The sequence below is a fragment of the Capsicum annuum genome, chromosome 2 (assembly GCF_002878395.1).
Source record: "Capsicum annuum cultivar UCD-10X-F1 chromosome 2, UCD10Xv1.1, whole genome shotgun sequence".
NCBI classification, from domain to species: domain Eukaryota; kingdom Viridiplantae; phylum Streptophyta; class Magnoliopsida; order Solanales; family Solanaceae; genus Capsicum; species Capsicum annuum.
In genome coordinates this window covers 105,351,247-105,370,685 of record NC_061112.1, presented here as the reverse complement: position 1 = coordinate 105,370,685, position 19,439 = coordinate 105,351,247, and the positions used below count along the sequence as shown (strand labels likewise).

The 19,439-nt window shown below is 37.0% G+C and overlaps 1 protein-coding gene across 1 annotated transcript in view; it reads left to right on the top strand.

Annotated features, from left to right (window-relative positions):
• The window catches only part of LOC107858893, a 36,100-nt gene extending 16,965 nt beyond the window's left edge, over positions 1–19,135 (top strand). The window contains exon 3 of the mRNA XM_047406589.1: positions 18,803–19,135. Coding sequence (XP_047262545.1) covers positions 18,803–18,865 — 63 coding nt within the window. The 3' untranslated portion in view covers positions 18,866–19,135. The remainder of the gene's footprint in view (positions 1–18,802) is intronic.
• The last annotated feature ends 304 nt before the right edge of the window (positions 19,136–19,439 follow it).

Sequence of the window (19,439 nt, the reverse complement as noted above, 5' to 3'; positions counted from 1 at the left end):
AGGAATATTAGTTGGCATCCCCTCTAGTAGAATGAGACGCATAGCGCAAAGATATAGATTTAGGTGTTATAGTGCTCTAGTGACATATTTTAAATTGGCCCACGTCCAATATGGTAGCCTATCAATAGTTGTCTCTTTTCATTTGTAAAGGCATTTGGATTCTCTCTGTTCTGATTGAATATATACTTAGAAGGTGTTTTAGATTGACTTATTTCAATTAATTTTTGCTTTTAACCGTTTTTTAAATTTTGACCGTATTTGAGAAAGTTAAAAAGTATTTTTAAGAACAAATTTTTAGACCAAACAAGTATAAAAATAAGTCAAAAATCAAATTTATTTTTAGCTTATAAACAACTTTTTAAAAGTCAATCCAACGTCCTCTTAATCTCCAAGCATTTTTTTAGCCTACAATTTCCCTTGCCTGCGACCAATCTTGGTATGACTTGGATAGTTGAGAGCTGATATCAAAGATGCTTATATTTACTATGAGTTTCCTTAGATTTGTTTCCTTTACCTTTTATTCCCGTTGTGTTATGTTTCACTTATTTTCATTATCATCTAATAATCAAATTGTTAGTGTGTTTGAAAGGTTGTGGTGGATAGCTCTTCAACTCAAAGATCTGTTCCCAGATACACTCACATGACAAGAACTAGGAGATATATAAAGCAAGAAGTTCAGGAATAAGGTAAAAGGAAGAAACAAGGTTTTAACGTGGAAACTCTTTGCTCAAGGAAGAAAAAACCACGACCTACTTCCAGGATTTCTAAGCTCCACTATATCCAAGTAACTTCTTGAATACAGACTCCAAAGATTAACCTCCTAATCCTTTGTTTCCTCGCAATAACTCTATTACAAGGAAAACACAAGCAGCAACTCTACTGCTTCGACCTCCAGCTGACTCTAACTGGACACACCAAGCTAAAACTAGCTTGAAACAATCACCTAACTCTAGATGATTACAAGATGAAGGTTTGCACCTCAGCAGCTACTACAATCATAAGCAAATGTAGGCAAACGTTTAAGAACATTACAGAGACTCAAGTACAACAAGGAAATAAAAATACAATTCGATGAACAATTAGTTTTCTGCTGCAATATGTAGTCTTTTTTTTTTTGCTTCAAAGGATATTTAGTTGTAAGAATATGGAAGCATTGGTTTTCTTGTTGAGGAAAATGAGCAATATATATTGTGACACAAGAAAACCTAGGAGAGATTGGTTGAAGCAAAATAGTGTCAGCAGCTTTTCACACCAACTTTTATACTTTATATCAGCTGTGACTATTGACCGCGATAGTGACAGGTGAGCCCAACCTGTTCCCCCTAATTTTTAGTAGCTTTGTTATCACAAAACTCCAGGAAACAGGTCCCAACATACAGTCTACATATTAGTTTGTCAATCGTCAAAATTAAGGACTTAACAATTTCCCTCCTTTAATGATGACAAACCTATGCAGGCATTCAACATTTTTAAAATATCCTCATACAACACAATCTGTACCTCAGCAGCCTTTGCCCCAGTTTTTCCAACCAATTCACCCTATCACTGATGCCTGGAAGAATATAAATATCCTACACCTTATTCCCCTTGTTTATGAGCATTATATTTTCCTTGAGTGAGAGAAATCCATGAGAACAACTCCATATTTGATCAACACAACACAGATCACAACACATCCCTGCTTAGCTACATCAATGCAAGCTACCTCAACTATTTTCCCCTTTTGGCATCATCAAAGAGGTTAGGCAATAAACCAGGCATAGATAAGTATACATGTTAATTCATGGCTATTTGAAACACCCTAAATTTTGGTCCTTAGAAAATTCCTCGGTTTTTGAGCTTCTGGACATCATACAACTTGTAGGTACTTATCGTATGATAAGGTACGATTTAGGGGGATCTTGGTGTATGTTAATCAGTGTGGTTAGATAGTTTTTGTCCAAGATATAAATGGATCATACTAGTAGTATGTTAGGGTATTAGTAGTATAATGTTAACTCGTATGGTGCCCTAAGTCTAGCCTAGAGAATTCTATTCTGCCTAAGGTGTAGTTCTAGGATACTTATCGTATTCTTGGGTACGAGTTGGCCTTGGTGGTTGTATGTTGGACAGTGTTTGAGTCCAAGTGATGCCTAGGGTACGAGTGATGGGTACCACTCGTATAGTAGGGTACGGTTGAAAGGGGTATGGTTGTACCTTCATGCGGAAAATTTGTAGTTTAAGTTGGGGGTATTCTGGATATTTCCCCTCTTAACCTCTCATAACCCATGACATAAAGAACCTTTTTCGGGCTTCATTAACCTATTTGCAATCAATTAAACTCTCTTAAACACTCTCAAATTCTCTCAGGGCTCTTGGGTCAAGGAAGGCTAGGGTTTCTTCAATAAGGTCAATTTAGGGCTTACAAGGGTGGTTTATCTCCATCTTTTTCATAATCTAAGGTATGTTACTGCCTCTCACTGTTAGTTCAACTAAAGACATGATTTAATGTATGTTTTCATGGTATAATTGTGATATGATTTTGGATTTTGAATTATATGTTGGGATTTTTGGTTATTAATGGTTGATTTATGTTTTCCCATGTTTTTACTTATGTTTTCTTATTATAATGGTGGTTTGAACAAGTAGTTGCATGGGAATGGTCAATTGGTACTTGGTTTTGATTTTGGAAACTATATGCCCTCAACATGTTTGATAAAATGCCTATGAGAATGCTTTGGTTACATAGTTGGACTTTTTATTGAAACTTTGCATGGTATAAATGAGTAATAGAATCCTAATTGGTTTAAATGGTTTCAAATGGTTAAATGGTAAGGTCTTGGTGGTCATGGTTATGGTTTAATTGAAAACCTTACGGGGTACATAGGAATCCCCCAAACAATCATAATAATGAACTCCTTGTGGGGTACATGGGAATCCCCCAAGCAAACTTAATGATAATAAAATCTCTAGGGTCACGGGAATCCCATCTTTAAAAAGGTTGGCTAAGGAAATTGCTTGCAAGCTAAAGTCGGTATGACGCTACCACTTCTTATAGCCTTGGTTAATAATAAATGGGATTAGTGGTTTGGTTGTGTACTAATGGTTTTATTTGGAAAATAATGGCGGGTTGTGATAGCTAACTGTAGAGGTGTGAGTCCAATGGACAGACACTGAAAACTCATGTTGGCCGACATAAGGATTGGTCATAGTGACCATATACTTATGGGGTACACGGGAATTCCCTAAGTTACACTTGTATATAAGTATCATGGAGTGCGGAGGGTACTCGAAAATCCCCTACTCCTATGGTATCTTCGATTTGTGCGGTTACATGTATTGGGGCCCGTTCAGGGGGTAACACTGGACCCATATAGCCCGTGGGTGGTTCTAAGGCGGTTAAGATACATATCCCAGGTTAAATGGTTTTTGAAGCATGCTAAACCCGATTCTCTTTCCCAGCATGAATTATATATATATATATATACATATGGTTGTGAATGTATATGGTTGCTTACTTGGACTTAAATATTGGCATTACTTTATTCTTATCCTGAGTGCATGCTAAAGTTCACCCGTAACCCATCTTCGGGAGGCTGTGTTTCCTGCATTGCAATGCAGGAACCAACCATACTACTCCTCCTGCTCAGTGATCGAATTCGGGATCAGCTTGTGTTGGATTGAAGTGGTGAGCTTCCATACTTCAGAAAGATCCATTTTATGTCATGGATTTTTTACACACTTTGATCATTTCATAGACTTTGGTTTTGGCTATGGTCGGGGGCATTTCCCGATCCAATATTATTTTACTTTCGGATAGAGGCTTTGTGGGACTACTATGGGTTGGTATAAAAGGTGTTGGTAGTAAATTCAGCCTTGGTAGTAGTATTAGGGCTGATATCGTATGGTTGTATTTGGTTTATGATTGTTCCATTTTGTTATGTTATAGATTAGACTTGGTCATTATTTTGGTTTTGATTTTGGTTTTGGTTATGGTTGTTGGTTTAGATTTGAATGGTTGGACTTTTTTGGGTTATCCATGGTTTTGGACCTATCCCAAAGTCTATATGTGGTTAATCATGCTATCTTGTTATATGTTCAGAATTCATCCGACTCAAGGTACATGTTGGTTGGTTGGGTTGGGTATCGGGGGTGGTCTCTAGTCCTGGTTGGACTTGGGATGCCTATTACGACAAGGCCCTAGTTTGGGTCGTGTCAAGATGGTATCAGAGCCCTGGGTTCATGGTCAGTTGAGAGTCCACAAATCCGTGTCGAGTAGGGTCTCTTTTAAGGGTGCGTAGCGCACTATACTCAAAAGGAGTTGCTACAAGGCATTTAGGAATGCTTCACTTTCTTGTTATCTTATTTTGAGTTGTAGAGTCTAAGGTCTTGGATTCTTCTGATTTTCGTTTGCTTGTCAGATCATGCCTTAATGATATGAAGTTCATGAAAACTTTACTGTCCCAACTGAGGACAATACTAATGGGACACTCTCTACTCATGGGATCCATACTCGGTCTAGGGGTCCAGTCTTTAATTTTTCTGGAGTTTCACTGATTCTCTCTAGTCCTTCTCAGGCTAACGTAACGAATACTGAGTTTTGTCAGTCGATTCATATGTTTGCTTAGTTGGTAGCTTCTCAGGCTGAGCGTGGTGTTCTTGTTACTCCATTTTCTGAGGCTATAAGGGTTGGCCATTTTATGATGTTGGACCCTCCGACCTTTACGGGTGTTAAGGTGGAGGAGGATCCTCAGGGTTTTCTGTATGAGGTGGAAAAGATCTTTTGTGTTATACATGCTACTAATGTAGAAGGGGTAGAGTTTGCATCCTATCAGCTGCAGGATGTAACGTACCAATGGTACGAGGAATGGGATAGGGCAAGGGGTGATGTTGAGGAGTCATCATTGTGGGAGAATTTCTCTAATGCATTTTGGACCGCTTCTTTCCTTAAGAGTTGAAAGAAGAGAAAGCAGAGGAATTTGTTAATTTGAAATAGGGGAAAATAACGGTCAAGGAGTATGCCTTGAAGTTTCACCAGTTGTATCGGTATGCTTCGAAGATGGTGTCGAATATGAGGGCCAAGATAAGGAAGTTTGCCTCAGGACTATCTTGTGAGTTAATCCTTGAAAGTAATACTTTCTTTTTTTATCAAGGACATGGATATCTCTAGGTTGGTTGTTCATATGCATCAGGTAGAAGAGGAAAAAAAGTAGGCTGAGGTAAGGAAAAGGCAGGGCAATAAGTTTAGATTCTCTGAGCAGAGTGGTGGCCAACAACTAAGTGTTAGGGATAGCGATAAGTGGCCAAAGAAAAAGTGGGGGAGTTCTGGTTCTTTTTCCACAACTAGTGCTCCTTACCTAAAGCCGTTGGGTGACAAACGTCAGCAGGGTGGCGACAACTTCAGGGCACAGGGTACTTAATCTCAGGCTAGTAGGGCTAAGTCGGCTTCATCATATCCCCCTTATAAGTTCTGTGGTCGGTTGCATCAAGGTTTTTGTGATGAAGGGAGAAACGGGTGTTTCAAATGTGGTCAGCCAAGCCATATGCTTATAAACTGTCCGATTAGTAAGGTTGCTTCAGGGGCGGATAAGGTTCCAATTGCTTCAAAATTAGCTCCGGTACAAAAGGGTGCACCATCTAGTTCTGGCAGTGGTTGAAATTATCTTTATGCACTCACTACCCGACGGCAGTCTAAGGCATCGCCTGATGTTGTGACTGGTATGTTTAAACTTTTTTCTCGTGATATGTATTGTTTACTTGATTCAGGGTCCACTCTCTTTTATATGACCCCATTTGTGGCTGTGGATTTTGGTTTTGGTCCCGAGGTTATTTTGGACCCTTTTTTTTTTCTTCTCTGATAGGTGACTCTGTGGTTGCTGAAAGAGTCTATAGGTTATGTGTGGTATCAATTGGTAGTAAGGAGACTTTAATGGATTTGTATGAGTTAGATAAGGTGGATTTTGATGTTATTCTAGGTACGGATTGGCTACAATTGTGCTACGCGTCCTTAAAATATAAACCCTGTAATATTGTATTTAGGTTCCCTAGCGAGCCGGTTATTGAATAGGAGGGTGGTTCCCTAGCTCCTAAGGGGAAGTTTATATCATATCTTAGAGCTCAGGGATTAATCTCCAAAGGGTGTCTCTATTATCTAGTATGGGTCAAAAATTCTAACTTGGATGGTCCTTCCTTGTATTCAGTCTCTATGGTGAATGAATTTCCTGAGATCTTCCTTGATGACCTTTCTGGTGTTCCTCCTGATAGGGAGATTAAGTTTAGAATTAACCTAGTTACGGACACTCGTCCAATTTTTATTCCCCCTTATAGAATGGCTTCGGCTGAATTGAAGTAGCTTAAGGAGCAACTTAAAGATCTTTTGGATAAGGGTTTCATCTATCTAAGTATGTCCCCGTGAGGCGCACCGATGTTATTCGTGTATAAAAAGAATGGTTTCATTCGGATGTAAATTGATTATCGGCAGTTGAATAAGGTGACGGTTAAGAACAAGTATCATCTTCCAAAGATAGATGACTTGTTTGATCAGTTGCAAGGTGTCAAATTCTTTTCTAAGAATGATCTTCAATCCGGGTATCATCAACTTAAGATTAGGGAGGTGGATATCCCTAAGACTGCCCTCCGTACTCGGTATGTGCACTTTGAGTTCATGGTGATATCTTTCGGGTTGACCAATGCCCCTGTGATATTTATGGATTTGATGAATAGGGTCTTTCATCAGTTTTTGGATCTGTTTGTCATTGTGTTCATAGGTGACACCCTGGTGTATTCTAAGAGTGAGGTGGATCATGCCAATTACCTCTGTATCGTGTTATATACCTTGAAGTAGCAATAGTTGTATGCCAAATTCTCGAAATATAAATTTTGGTTGAACGTGTCACTTTTCTGGGTCATATTATTTCTAGTAAGGGGATTATGGTAGATCCACAAAAGGTTGTTGTGGTTAAGAAGTGGTCTAGACCCACGACTCCAACCAATATTCAGAGCTTTTTGGGTTTAGCTGGTTATTATATGAGGTTTGTGAAGGGTTTTTCTTCTATAGCTATCCCGTTGACTAAATTAACGTAGAAGAAGGTAAAGTTCCTATAATCTGATACTTGTGAGGGTAGTTTTGAGAGGCTGAAGGATAAGTTAACTTCGACTCCGATTTTAACTTTACCTAAAGGCACTATTGGGTTTGTGGTCTATTGTGATGCGTTCCATATGGGACTTGGTTGTGTTCTGATGTAGAATGGAAAGGTGATAGCCTATGCTTCTAGGTTGAAGATGCATTAGAGGAACTATCCTACTCATGATTTGAAACTGTTAGTTGTGGTATTTGCATTGAAAATATAGCGACACTATTTGTATGGAGTGCACGTGAACATCTTCTCGGATCATAAGAGTCTGCAGTATGTGTTCACTCAGAAAGAGCTTAATCTTAGGCAGAGGAGATGGCTTGAGCTTCTCAAGGACTATGACATGAGTCTTTACTACCACCCAGATAAAGCTAAGTGGTTGATAATGTTCTTAGCAGGTTCTCTATGCGGAGTTTAGCTCATGTGGAAAAGGGAGTTAGTGAAGGATATTCACCGCTTGAATAACCTTGAAGTTCATCTCTTAGACTCTGGGGATGGTGGTGTATTGGTGCAGGAAGTGGTGCGGTCGTCTCTTGGTGCAGAGATCAAGGAGAAAAAAGTGTTAGATCTTGTCTTGATGAGGATCAAGGGTGATGTAGACGGGCAGAAGGTGATGATTTTTTAGATTAGTGGTGATGGTACCCTGCGGTACTAGGAGAGGTTAGGTGTTCCTGATGTAGATGGTTTGCGTAAGAGGATATTGGCTGAGGCACATGAATTGCGCTATGTTGTTCATCCCGATTCGCCGAAAATGTATCATGATCTCAAGGATATATATTGGTGGAATAGTATGAAGAGGGATGTGGCTAATTTTGTGGCTAAGTGCTTAGTGTGTCAATAAGTGAAAGTTGAGCACTTGAGGCTCGGAGAGTTGTATCAAGAAATTGAATTGCCTGAATGAAAGTGGGAAGTAATCAATCTGGATTTTGTTATCGATCTTTCTAGATCTCGGAACCAATTTGATTCAGTTTGGATCATCGTGGATGGGATGACAAAGTCAGGTCACTTTTTTCCAGTGAGGACTAAATTTTTGGCTGAAGATTATGCGAGGTTGTACCTCCAAGAGATTGTGAAGCTGCATGGGGTACCTGTTTCTATCATATTTGATCGTGGCACACAATTTTCATCTCACTTTTGGTGGTTGTTTCAGAAAGGATTGGGGACTAAAGTTAGTCTGAGTATTGCTTTTCACAGCAAATGGATGGGCAAGCAGAAAGAACTATTCATACATTGGAGGATATGCTTCATGCGTGTGTGATTGACTAAGGCAGTAGCTGGGTTGAGTATCTACCTCTTGTAGAGTTTGTTTACAATAATAGTTACCATTTTAGTATTAGGATGACCCTTTTTGAGGCATTATATAGTAGGAGATGTAGGTCTCCTATTGGATGGTTCAAGGTTGGTGAAGCGGATATGTTTAGCCCGAATTTAGTTCACCAATAGATAGAGAAGGTGAAGGTAATTCAGAATAGAGTTAAGGCTGCCCAAAGTCACCAAAAGTCCTACGCGGACGTGAGGCGAAGAGATTTAGAGTTTGAGGTTGGGGATAGGGTGTTCTTAAAGGTGTCTTCCATGAAGAAAGTGATTCGGATTGGTAAGAAAGGGAAGCTCATCCCCCGGTATATGGGTCATTATGTGATTTTGAGAAGGGTTGGTAAGGTTGCATATGAATTGGAGTTGTCTTCTAGTTTGAGCTCTATTCATCAGATGTTCCATGTATCTATGTTGAGGAAGTGTGTTGGTGACCCGTCTCAAGTGGTGCCTATCAAGGATATTGATATTTTGGACTCTCTGTCCTATGAGGAGATCCCGATTGAGATCTTGGATCGACAGGTTCATCGGTTGCGGACCAAAGATGTGGATTCAATTAAGGCTCTTTGGAGGAACCATAAGGTTGAAGAAGCTACTTGGGAGGCGAAAAAGGACTGGAAGTCCAAGTATCCATTCTTGTTTTCTACTCCCGGAATTCGGGCGGAAGGTATGTGTTCTTCATAACGTCTTTGTTTTCAAACTTTGTTAAAGGAAGAATTGATTCCTTGGTATTATATTTTCTATTTTAAAGGTAAGAGTAGAGATATTTAGGGGTTTAAATTGTGCTAGTACTGCCTTGTCCATCATTCGAGGACGAATAATTCAAGTGGGGGAGAATTGAAACACCTTGGGTTTTGGTCCTTAGAGAATTTCTCAATTTTTGAGTTTCTGGACATCATACGACTTGTGGGTGTCGCGCTCTGTTTCAAACCGATTAAAACAACACACAACATGGGGTGGTTATGTCGTGACTCTCGGATTTTGAAAATCATTTTTAGAGTCACCACCTAACTTTTTAGGAAAATTAGGAAAAATAATTTTTTATGTAGAAGACTCTATTTTGGTCTTTCGAAAATATTTTGAGATTCTGAGTAAGGGTTTTGGGTTACTCGAGGGAAAGGTGTTAGGCACCCCTCAGAGCCTATCCGAAGATAGTCGTTAAACTCAGTTTAGAAAAATATTTATTTTGTTATTTACAAAAACAATAATAACTACACAAGTATTTGTCAAATTTAAAGGAAACCCCCAAGTATATAATGTACACTTATGATATGCGAATATGTTATATACTATATTGCAAAATATACATGCATGCTTCAAAAAGAAAATGGAATGTTAAAGTTAGCCTTAATATTTTGTTGTAAAGTTTTATAATTTTCGCTAAAATATAAAGTTTAAAGGTATGTAATGCTACGTGCATAAAGAGATTATTTATGAGGTAAAAGAAGATAGAACTTTTAAAGGCATGTAAATATTTATTTATCATAAATTATTACGTAAGTCTCGAAATATAAAAACTTATTTACCTCGAGGGTAAATTTATGCAAATGTGTTTCTCGCCAAGAAATAAAACCTATAAATAGTATCAAAATGCGTTAACATACTAATTTTTGCGTAAAGTAGACTTGCATATTCTTGAAATGTAAAAAATCATGATATTATTCATTTATTTGTAAGAACTTATAAAAGTAGCAGTTAAGAGTAGCTAAAAGTAAAGGTAAAAATACATATATAAATGCATAGTTTAAATAAAGAGTATATGATGATAATAATAATAATAATAATAATAATAATAATAATAATAATAATAATAATTTGATTTAAGAAAATTTGACCACAAGGGTAGGTGGGTGGCGAATGGTAAGGTTGATAATCATGAGCTTGCCTTCAAAGGCTTATTTGGTCATTTTTGAGCGGTGTCTCTTATGTAATAGTCTTTGACATCTTATCGCTTTTTCCTTGTGCTAACGATTAGCATCAAAGAATTCCTTAATTCGATTGATGCTTTTGTAAATCAGGTTTTGAAATTTCTATCCCAAGGTCGATTCTTCGTGGCACGATTTTGAGTGAGAGAGCAGTGAACGCGTTGTGTAAGCTATCTTTATATGTAGTCTCAATGACTTGCGTTTTGCTAGAAGCTAGAGGCTTGGGTATACGCACGAGTCTTCCTTGCGTAAACTCTAAATATTTCTTGGGTGCCTCTTTGACAGTCTCCTTATTTTGTAGGCATCTTCGTTTATGAACTCTTGTTGGGTCCACTATAGTCGTAGCATCAACCAATTTAGACGTCATTTCACGATTGATGTATTAGTCGTAATCCAAGCTTGAATGCTTTTGAGTGTATTTTTGGAAATTCTCCTTGGGATTGTGGGTATAGATTATCATTCCTTGTTTCGTGCACTTTCTTTCCAATCCTTTAATAGGCATGTGCCACCTAAAGATTCGGTTGACCCCTATGATTGACGTAATGAGTGTAATCGATTGTGTACTGATTGTCGACGTGATTCTGAGGCACTTGGATCGATAGTATGTTCCAACAGTATTTGTAGAGAAGACCTTTGGGTTAAGTGGTGAAAGTGTCTTCCGTATTAATCCTTGGAGCATTTCTCTTGATATTGTAGACAAGTTGTCCCCCATTGATACCTTGTAGCTTTAGTGATGACTTGGCGTTATTTGGTACGAATCAACCTTGATTGTAAAAATATTGAGTTGAACGTCCTAGACTTGACGTGAATTTGGACCTTTTCTTCGTTGATTTTTGAAGCATTTTGGACCTTTTCTTCATTGATTTTTGAAGCATTCTCCAAAATTTTCCCCAGTCTCTTAGAGAGACTTTCTCGATGATTCTTCATTGAATATATCGGGATATCCTTGATGGAGCGTGCCGAGTTTTCTAGATATCGTCGCATTGAAATTTTTCTTGTCATAAAGAAAAGATGGAATTTTGTATTATAAAGGGGCCGAGCCTTATATAGGCTGCTTATGTATCCCGCCAAGAAAAATCAGATCACACGTAATTTCAATTACAAAAAGGGAAGACGATTCTACTTAAGTACGACTGAACTTGATGAGGGTTGCCTATGTATCTCACCATAAGAAATCAGGTCAGAACATAGTTCTGTTACATGATAATTAGAAGAAAATCTTGTGCCTTCAAATATAAGACTCTATTGACTACTTCTAAGTCGATCAACTTGGATTCATCTCTATCGTATTCCCGCTGAAGTTAGCACTTCTCTGTAGAGTGGCTTATTAGAAGGCCCTGCCGGTTCGATGTGGAGGATGATGTCCTTCATGTCATATACACTCCTCTATTTTCATGATTGGGCACCGGATCATTCTTCGCATTTGGTTGCACTTTGACACATTGGATTGCCCTGACCTTGATCAAGTACTCAATTTTATGCCTTAACTTATTACAATCTTCAGTATCGTGCCCCTAAACTTCGGAGTGGAAAACACATCGCTCTATTTCATCGAACTATTTAGGTAATGGGTTAGGAATATTCCCCAGCCTGGGTTGTAATAAATTTACAGCTCTCAGTCTCTCAAACAAAAGTGCCAATGGTTCAAAAAATTGAGTGCGACTTCGATTGCGCCTACCTTTCAGATTTTGTCTTAGCGTAAAAGGTGTCTGATTTTGATAAACTAACACTTGGATTGGTACACATGGTCTAATGAATTTTGGTATGTGAGAGCTCAGGGTTGAAAGTAATTTTGTAGGATATTGTAGGAATGATGTAGTTGGTGATTCGATATTTACATCAGTTAGTTATTAGGATTTTGAAATGAGTAGGTATAAATCGGTGTGGTATCACAACAGATATTCTCCTTTATTCTGTACCTTAGCCCCTTTGATGGACTCCAACTAAGTAGATTCGCTCGAGTTGTTTGTCAATTTAATCTTTCCAGAGTTAATTGACTCTACTACGAAATTTCCCATTTTGACGTAATCGACAAACTTTTGCCTCAATGTAAACATCATCCTTTCAAAATAGACCCCTTCTTGACTATGGATAAAATACTTTGTCAATACGCTTTAGGACATTGGTGGTTAGAATTTTCCTACCTCAGACCTCCATCGTCGAGCGAATTTCTGAAATGATATAGAGGGCTTCTTCTATATACTAATGAGGGAAAGTCTATCCGGTGCGATTTCTGTGTTAAACTTGAAACGATTCATAAAGTCTTCAGCCATGTCGCTCCATTTATGCCAAAAATGAGGGTATTGTTTGGAGTACCAAGTGAGACCCTCATCAGACAAACTTCTAATGAACAACTTCATTATGAGCTTCTCATTTTTTTCAATCCCTACCAATTTATCATAATATGTTCTTAAATGAGTATATGGATCGCCGGTTCCATCAAACAAGTCGAACTTAGGTGGCTTGTACCTAATTGGAAAATCAACATCTAAATGGATACATCAATCTTCATAGTCCAAATGCTCGTTGCCTTGAGTTTCTTGGAGATGTTTCATCACCCGCTTTAGATTACAAAAATCATTTATGAGTATATCATCTTCTTTTTTTGTCCTTGTACTCATCAAAAACCTAATTTTTACAGGTATGGTGAAAGCGGGTGTCTCCGTCACGCACATTGGAGAAATATATTGTTCTTGAAATATAGCGTGATTTGTTTGTTGAATATCACGAGCAAATATGGGTTGTAATGAGGAAATTTATTCAAGTTGATGGGTGCGAACGGTGATGATGGATTTCTTAAGCCAATAGTTGTTGTGGGAGGTTGTACTGAGAGATAGTGTTCAGGTATTCGAGTTCGTAGCGACGAAAAAAAAGGAGAGCGTGGTAGAGTAGTCATGGATGGATGTGTGGGGTCCCTTCCTTGGTGTAGTTCTCCTTTTAACGCTTGAGTTGTTGCTCCAAGAGAAGAATATGTTCATCTTTATCTGCATCATCTTGTCTTTTGAAAGTCCCTGATACGTTGGCTAGTTTTGGAACACTTCTAGTCAGGTCGACGACATTGGTGTTCATTCTTGTGATATAGGTTAAGTCGGCTAGTTCTATCAATCAACAAATCAACCTTTGTCGGGGGATAATTCAAACATAAATGAAAGTTAAAGATTTAGCTCATGTCGATGGACAAGCACATTCTGACAATCTCAAGGAAGCGCGTCCCATATTTTGGAGCCTCTATTTGCCAGAGGTAGGCCTTCGTTCAAACAAACTGATATAGATAAATCTAGATTTTGAGACACTTTGGATTCAGAACAATTTTAATTTTTTTTTTTTAGAGGGAATATAGCTAATAAGGGTGGTTAAGAGAGGCCTTGATAGCGGTGATAAAGATGTATAGTCGGTATGAATTGATAAAAGTGAGATAAAATGATGCCTTTTAAAAAGTATCTCAAGTTTCGTTGTTGATGAATGAGGTTCTGTGATAGAGATATCTAACGCAGGAGGATTATTGACGATGCCTCACACCCATTGGCTGAAAAGAGTTAAAAATGGGTGAAGATGAATAATATTCCACATTCTTTGTGTTGAAGAAAGGAGTCAAATAATTGCAGAGTTTGAATAATATACTACGTCTGTTGCCTAGAAAGAAGGAATCAATCATTGGAAGAATGTTTGACGACAATCATTGGATCTAATTTATGAGTGGAATACGCAGCAATAACAACACACATATACATACTTAGAAAAATACACGAGTAAATAAAATATGGTGATTTTCACACCAATTGGCTGTCTATAGTATCGAAGTCCAATTTTTGAAATTAACGACAACGTAAACTTAATAAACATTCACATCCAGGCCCGATTTTTCAGAATTGACAGCTACTTTACTTTATCAGAACTTATGCAGGAATATATTTTCAATCACATCAATATGAGAATTGACCTAATTTAAACTAAACAACATGCTTGAAGACCCAAACAAGAGAAAGAAAGGGAGATGAAAGTGACGTGAAAGACGAATCCATACCTTTTGGGGTAGCAAAACTGAGGCTCTGACATTGATATTTTTCGATGACAAACGCGTAATTGAATGCCTCCACTCGCGCTAAACTAAATAACAAAAGATTGAGAAAAGGCAAAGGTACGGACTTGGGCGAATTGGATGTTTTCTCAATTTCAGCGTGTGTTTTTTCTTGCCCTCTTCTTTCAACTTCAACCCCCCTTTCCAATTGTTTTCTACTCTATTTTCTCTGTTTTTCACCACCTTTCTCCCTGGTACCCTTTTCACTCTTTCTCATTAATTTTCTTTGTTGCTTCTCTTACCACTGATTTTTGCTTCACTCATGAATTTTTGCCTCTTTTTTGAATTCTTTTCCTTTTTTTTTTTGCTTTTCTTTCCTCATTTTCCCTGTCCACTGGTCCTTCAACTCTATTTTTCTTCTACCTTTTACCCAATTTTTGACCCCTTTATTTTTCAAATTTTCTCTCTGTTTTTCTTCTTTTTTTTTCGACTTGTCAATCCCCCTCATTTGATTCTCCTGAAGACCTCCACCAATAGAGAAGTGCGCTCCCTCATTTATAGGCGCAAATTTGGACTTCAAAGTCTGTATTTGAAACTTAAAAGATAAAAAACAGGAAGAAAAAAAGGAGGGAGGAGATTTGAATCAAAAAAATCTCCTCCAAATCGACTTTTCAGGGCCACTAATGGCAGATTCAAAATCAACAATAGGTTTTTGTATCATTTTGGGACTGCTCTTCTCTGTCTTTTTGGATTCACGGGCTTGGGGGATACAAAATTGAGAGAATTTTGTGCAGGTGGTGGTGAGTTGTGAGGGTTAGCGTTTTCTTCATTGAGAAAGATGGGAAGAGGGAAAGAAAGGAGAAGGAGATAAGTGTTTGTTATTGTTTTGTTTTGGGAAAGGCTAAAAGTGATGGAACATTGCTCTCTTTGGGAAGAGGAGAAAGAAAAAGACGTCTTTGATAGTTGGAATTTTGACTGGTTTTGATCTGTCTGATCTAAAGATCGGACGTTCCTAAAAGTTGCCTTTTAAAAAAGTGATAATAACAATAATAAAAAAGGAAAAAGTATGTATGCACGGATAATTACATGAAAAATCGATTTAAAAATGACTATTTTTTTATCCGTTCGATCATTGATCGGGCGGTTCAAATTTAATTTAAAAAGAAAGGAAAGAAGGAAATAAATACATAAATAAATAAATAGTTAAATAACTAAAAATAAATTATATAGACCTACTTGTATGAATATATAATAATAACTTAAACTTCGAGATCCTTGGATTAGAAAGAATCAGCGGATCGGATTAACTTGTGGATGAATTTTGTTTTTTCGTTGATGAAGCAATGTGTGATTGATGGATATGGTGTGGTGGATCGATGAAGTGGAAATGAATATTGAACTGGGTTTTGGGCCAATTTTAGGGCCTCTTGGCTGAAATTTATAAATAAAAGTTGGGTTTGGATGAAATAAAAAATTGGAATTGAGTTATTATTGGCCTGAATGCTTTTTTTTGCTGAAATTAGCTTTACTGACGCTCTCTACTATCCTAAAATACGTACTCTATAAGTTACAGACATAATTTGTATAAGCATCCTAATTTAATATCATTTGCAATTTAATATTAACAAAAATGCATGTACGTACTTATAAAGAATATATATTTTATATAATAAAAATATACATATATATGGTCACAATATCATTTGAAAAATAAAATTAGAAAAAAAATGTGAATGTGATTGCTAGAAGATATTTTTTTGATACTTGATGTTAAAATATTTAATTATATTTAATTAGAATGTTTTACAATATGATAGAAAAATAAATACTCTTTTTTATTCTTTCAAAATTCACAGAAATAGAAATAGAAATAAAAATTTATTTTGAAAAATTATTTAGCGTGGAGGAGCACAAAAAAATAATTAAAGAAAACAGAGCGAGCCAAGATTGGGTGTCAAAAGTAGGTACTTGTTGTATGATAGAGTATGATTTAGAGGGGTCTTAGTCATGTGTTAATCAGTGTGGTTGGATGGTTTCTGTCCAAGGTACGAATGGGTCATACTAGTCATATGTTAAGGTACTAGTAGTATGATGTTAACTCGTATGATGCCATAAGTGTAGCCTAGAGGATTCTATTCTGCCTAAGGTGGGGTGCTATGATACTTGTCTTATTCTTGGATACGAGTTGGCCTTGGTGGTCGTATGTTGGATAGTTTTTAGGTCCAAGGAATGCCTAAGGTATGACTAGTGGGTACCACTCGTATGGTAGGGTACGGTTGGAAGGGGGTATTGTCGTACTTTCTTGTGGAAGATTTGTACAGTTCAAGTTGGGAGTATTCTGGACATTTCCCCTCTTAACCTCTCATAACCCCACAACATAAAGCACCTTTTTATGACTTCATTAACCAATTTGCAATCAATCAAACTCTCTTAAACACTCTCACATTCTCTTAAGACTCTTGGGTCAAGGATGGCTGGGGTTTCTTCAATAAGGTCAATTTGGGGCTTACAAGGGTAGTTTCTCTTCGTTTTATTCATAATCTAAGACATATTACTCCTCCCTCATTGTTAGTTTAACTAAAGACACGATTTAATGTATGGTTTTCATGGCATAATTGTGATATAGTTTTGGGTTTTGAATTATATGTTGGGGGTAGGGGTATACAAACCAAACCATCAAGTCGAACCAAACCGAAGAACCAAACTAAACCGAGAAAAAAAACCGAATTATAGTTTGGTTTGATTGGTTTGGCGTTTGAAAAAAAAAACTGACCATTCTTGGTTTGGTTTGGTGTTAACCAAAAAAAAAAGTCAAACCGAACCCAAATCAAGCCGACATAATATAAATATATATATATATATATATGTGTGTGTATGTATGTGTATATGTATGTATAAATGCATGTATATAATTTAGCTTTTTATACATAAAATATTAATTATAATCTACCTTTTCAATTAGTTTTATTAATTTTTAATGTTTAGAAAGTATGTGTGTGTGTATATATATAAATATATATATATATATATATATATATATACTAATAAAATGATCCAAAACTCAATATAAACTTAAAACCTAAACTTTTCACTCTTCATCTTACTTTTTAGTTTGTAGAGCGTTTTTCGCTCCTCGATTTTTCATAATTGAGTTTTTTCATTAGAACATGAGTGAAAACATACTTGATCTAGTCTTCAATCACAATATAATTTTAAAAAATAAAGATTATAAAAAAACCAATAAAACTCAAAAAAATTGAAAGAACCGACTAAAACCTAAACTGAAAAAACTGATTTTATGTTCGTTTGATTTGGTTTATAGTTTTAATAAACCGACATAATTGGTTTGATTTTTATTCAATCAAAAACCAAACCAACCAGACCTATGTATACCCCTAGTTGGGAGTTTTGGTTATTAATGGTTGATTCATGTTTTTACTTATTGTTTTCATTTTATAATGGTGGTTTGAACAAGTGGTTGCATGGGAATGGTCAATTGGTACTTGGTTTTGGTTTTAAAAACTATATGCCCTTAACATGTTTGATAAAATGCCTATGAGAATGCTTTGGTTACATAGTTGAACTTTTTATTGCAACTTTGCATGGTATACATGGGTAATGGAACCCTAATTGGTTTAAATGGTTAAATGGTAAGGTCTTGGTAGTCATGGTTATGGTTTAATTGAAAACCTTATGGGGTACATAGAAATCCCCCAAACAATCATAATAATGAACTCCTTGTGGGGTTCATGGGAATCCCCCAAGCAAACTTGATGATAATGAAATCTCCAGGTATATGGTAATCCCATCTTTAAAAAGATTGGCTAAGGCATTGCTTGCAATCTATAGTCGGTATAACGATACCACTTCTTATAGCCTTGGTTAATAATAAATGGAATTGGTGGTTTGGTTGTGTGCTAATGGTTTTAGTTGGGCAATAATGACGGGTTGTAATAGCTAATCGTGAAAGTGTGAGTCCAATGAACAAACACTGAAAACTCATGTTTGCCGACATGAGGATTGGTCATGGAAACTATATACTTATGGGGTATACGGGAATCCCCTAAGTTACATTTGTATATATGTATCGTGGAGAGCAAATGATACTCAGGAATTCCCTACTCCTATGGTACTCCGGTACGTACGGTTACGTGTATCGAGGCCCATTCAGGGGGTAATACTGGACCCATATAGCCCATGGGTGGTTCTAGGATGGTTAAGCTACATATACCCAGGTTAAATGATTTTTAAGGCATGCTAAACCCAATTTCCTTTCCCGACATGGATTTTATATATATATATATACGTATGGTTGTGAATGTATATGATTGCTTACTTGGTCTTAAAAGTTGGCATTACTTTATCCTTATCCTGAGTGAATTCTAGCGTTCCCCTACTAACCCCTCTTTGGGCGGCTGTATCCCCACGCGATGCAGGAACCGGACATACTAATCCTCTTGCTCAGTGATTGGATTTCGAATCAGCTTGTGTTGGATTGAAGTGGTGAGCTTCCATACTTCGTAAGGCTCTATTTCATGTCATGGATTTCTTTACAAACTTTGATCATTTCATAGACTTTGGTTTTGACTATTATTGGGGGCATGTCTCAATCAGATATTATTTTACTTTCGGATAGTCTTTGTAGTACTACTATGTGTTGGTATGGACGGTTTTGGTAGAGGTATCAGCCTTGGTATTGGTATTGGTATTGGTATTGGGGTTGATACCATATGACTGTATTTGATTTATGATTGTTTCATTTTATTATGTTATAGATATGAACTTGGTCATTATTTTTGTTTTGGCTTATAGTTGTTGGTTTGGATTTGGATGGTTAGACTTGTTTGCGTTGTCCATGGTCTTGGACCTATCCTAAAGTCTATATATGGTTAATCATGCTATCTTATTATATGTTCAAAATCCATCCGACTCAAGGTACATGTTGGTTGGTTAGGTTGGATATCGGGGGTGGTCTCCGATTCTGGTTGGACTTGGAATGCCCATTACGACAAGACCTTGATTTGGGTCGTGTCACTATTAAGGCAACACCTACATGAGAAAGAAAAAATAGAT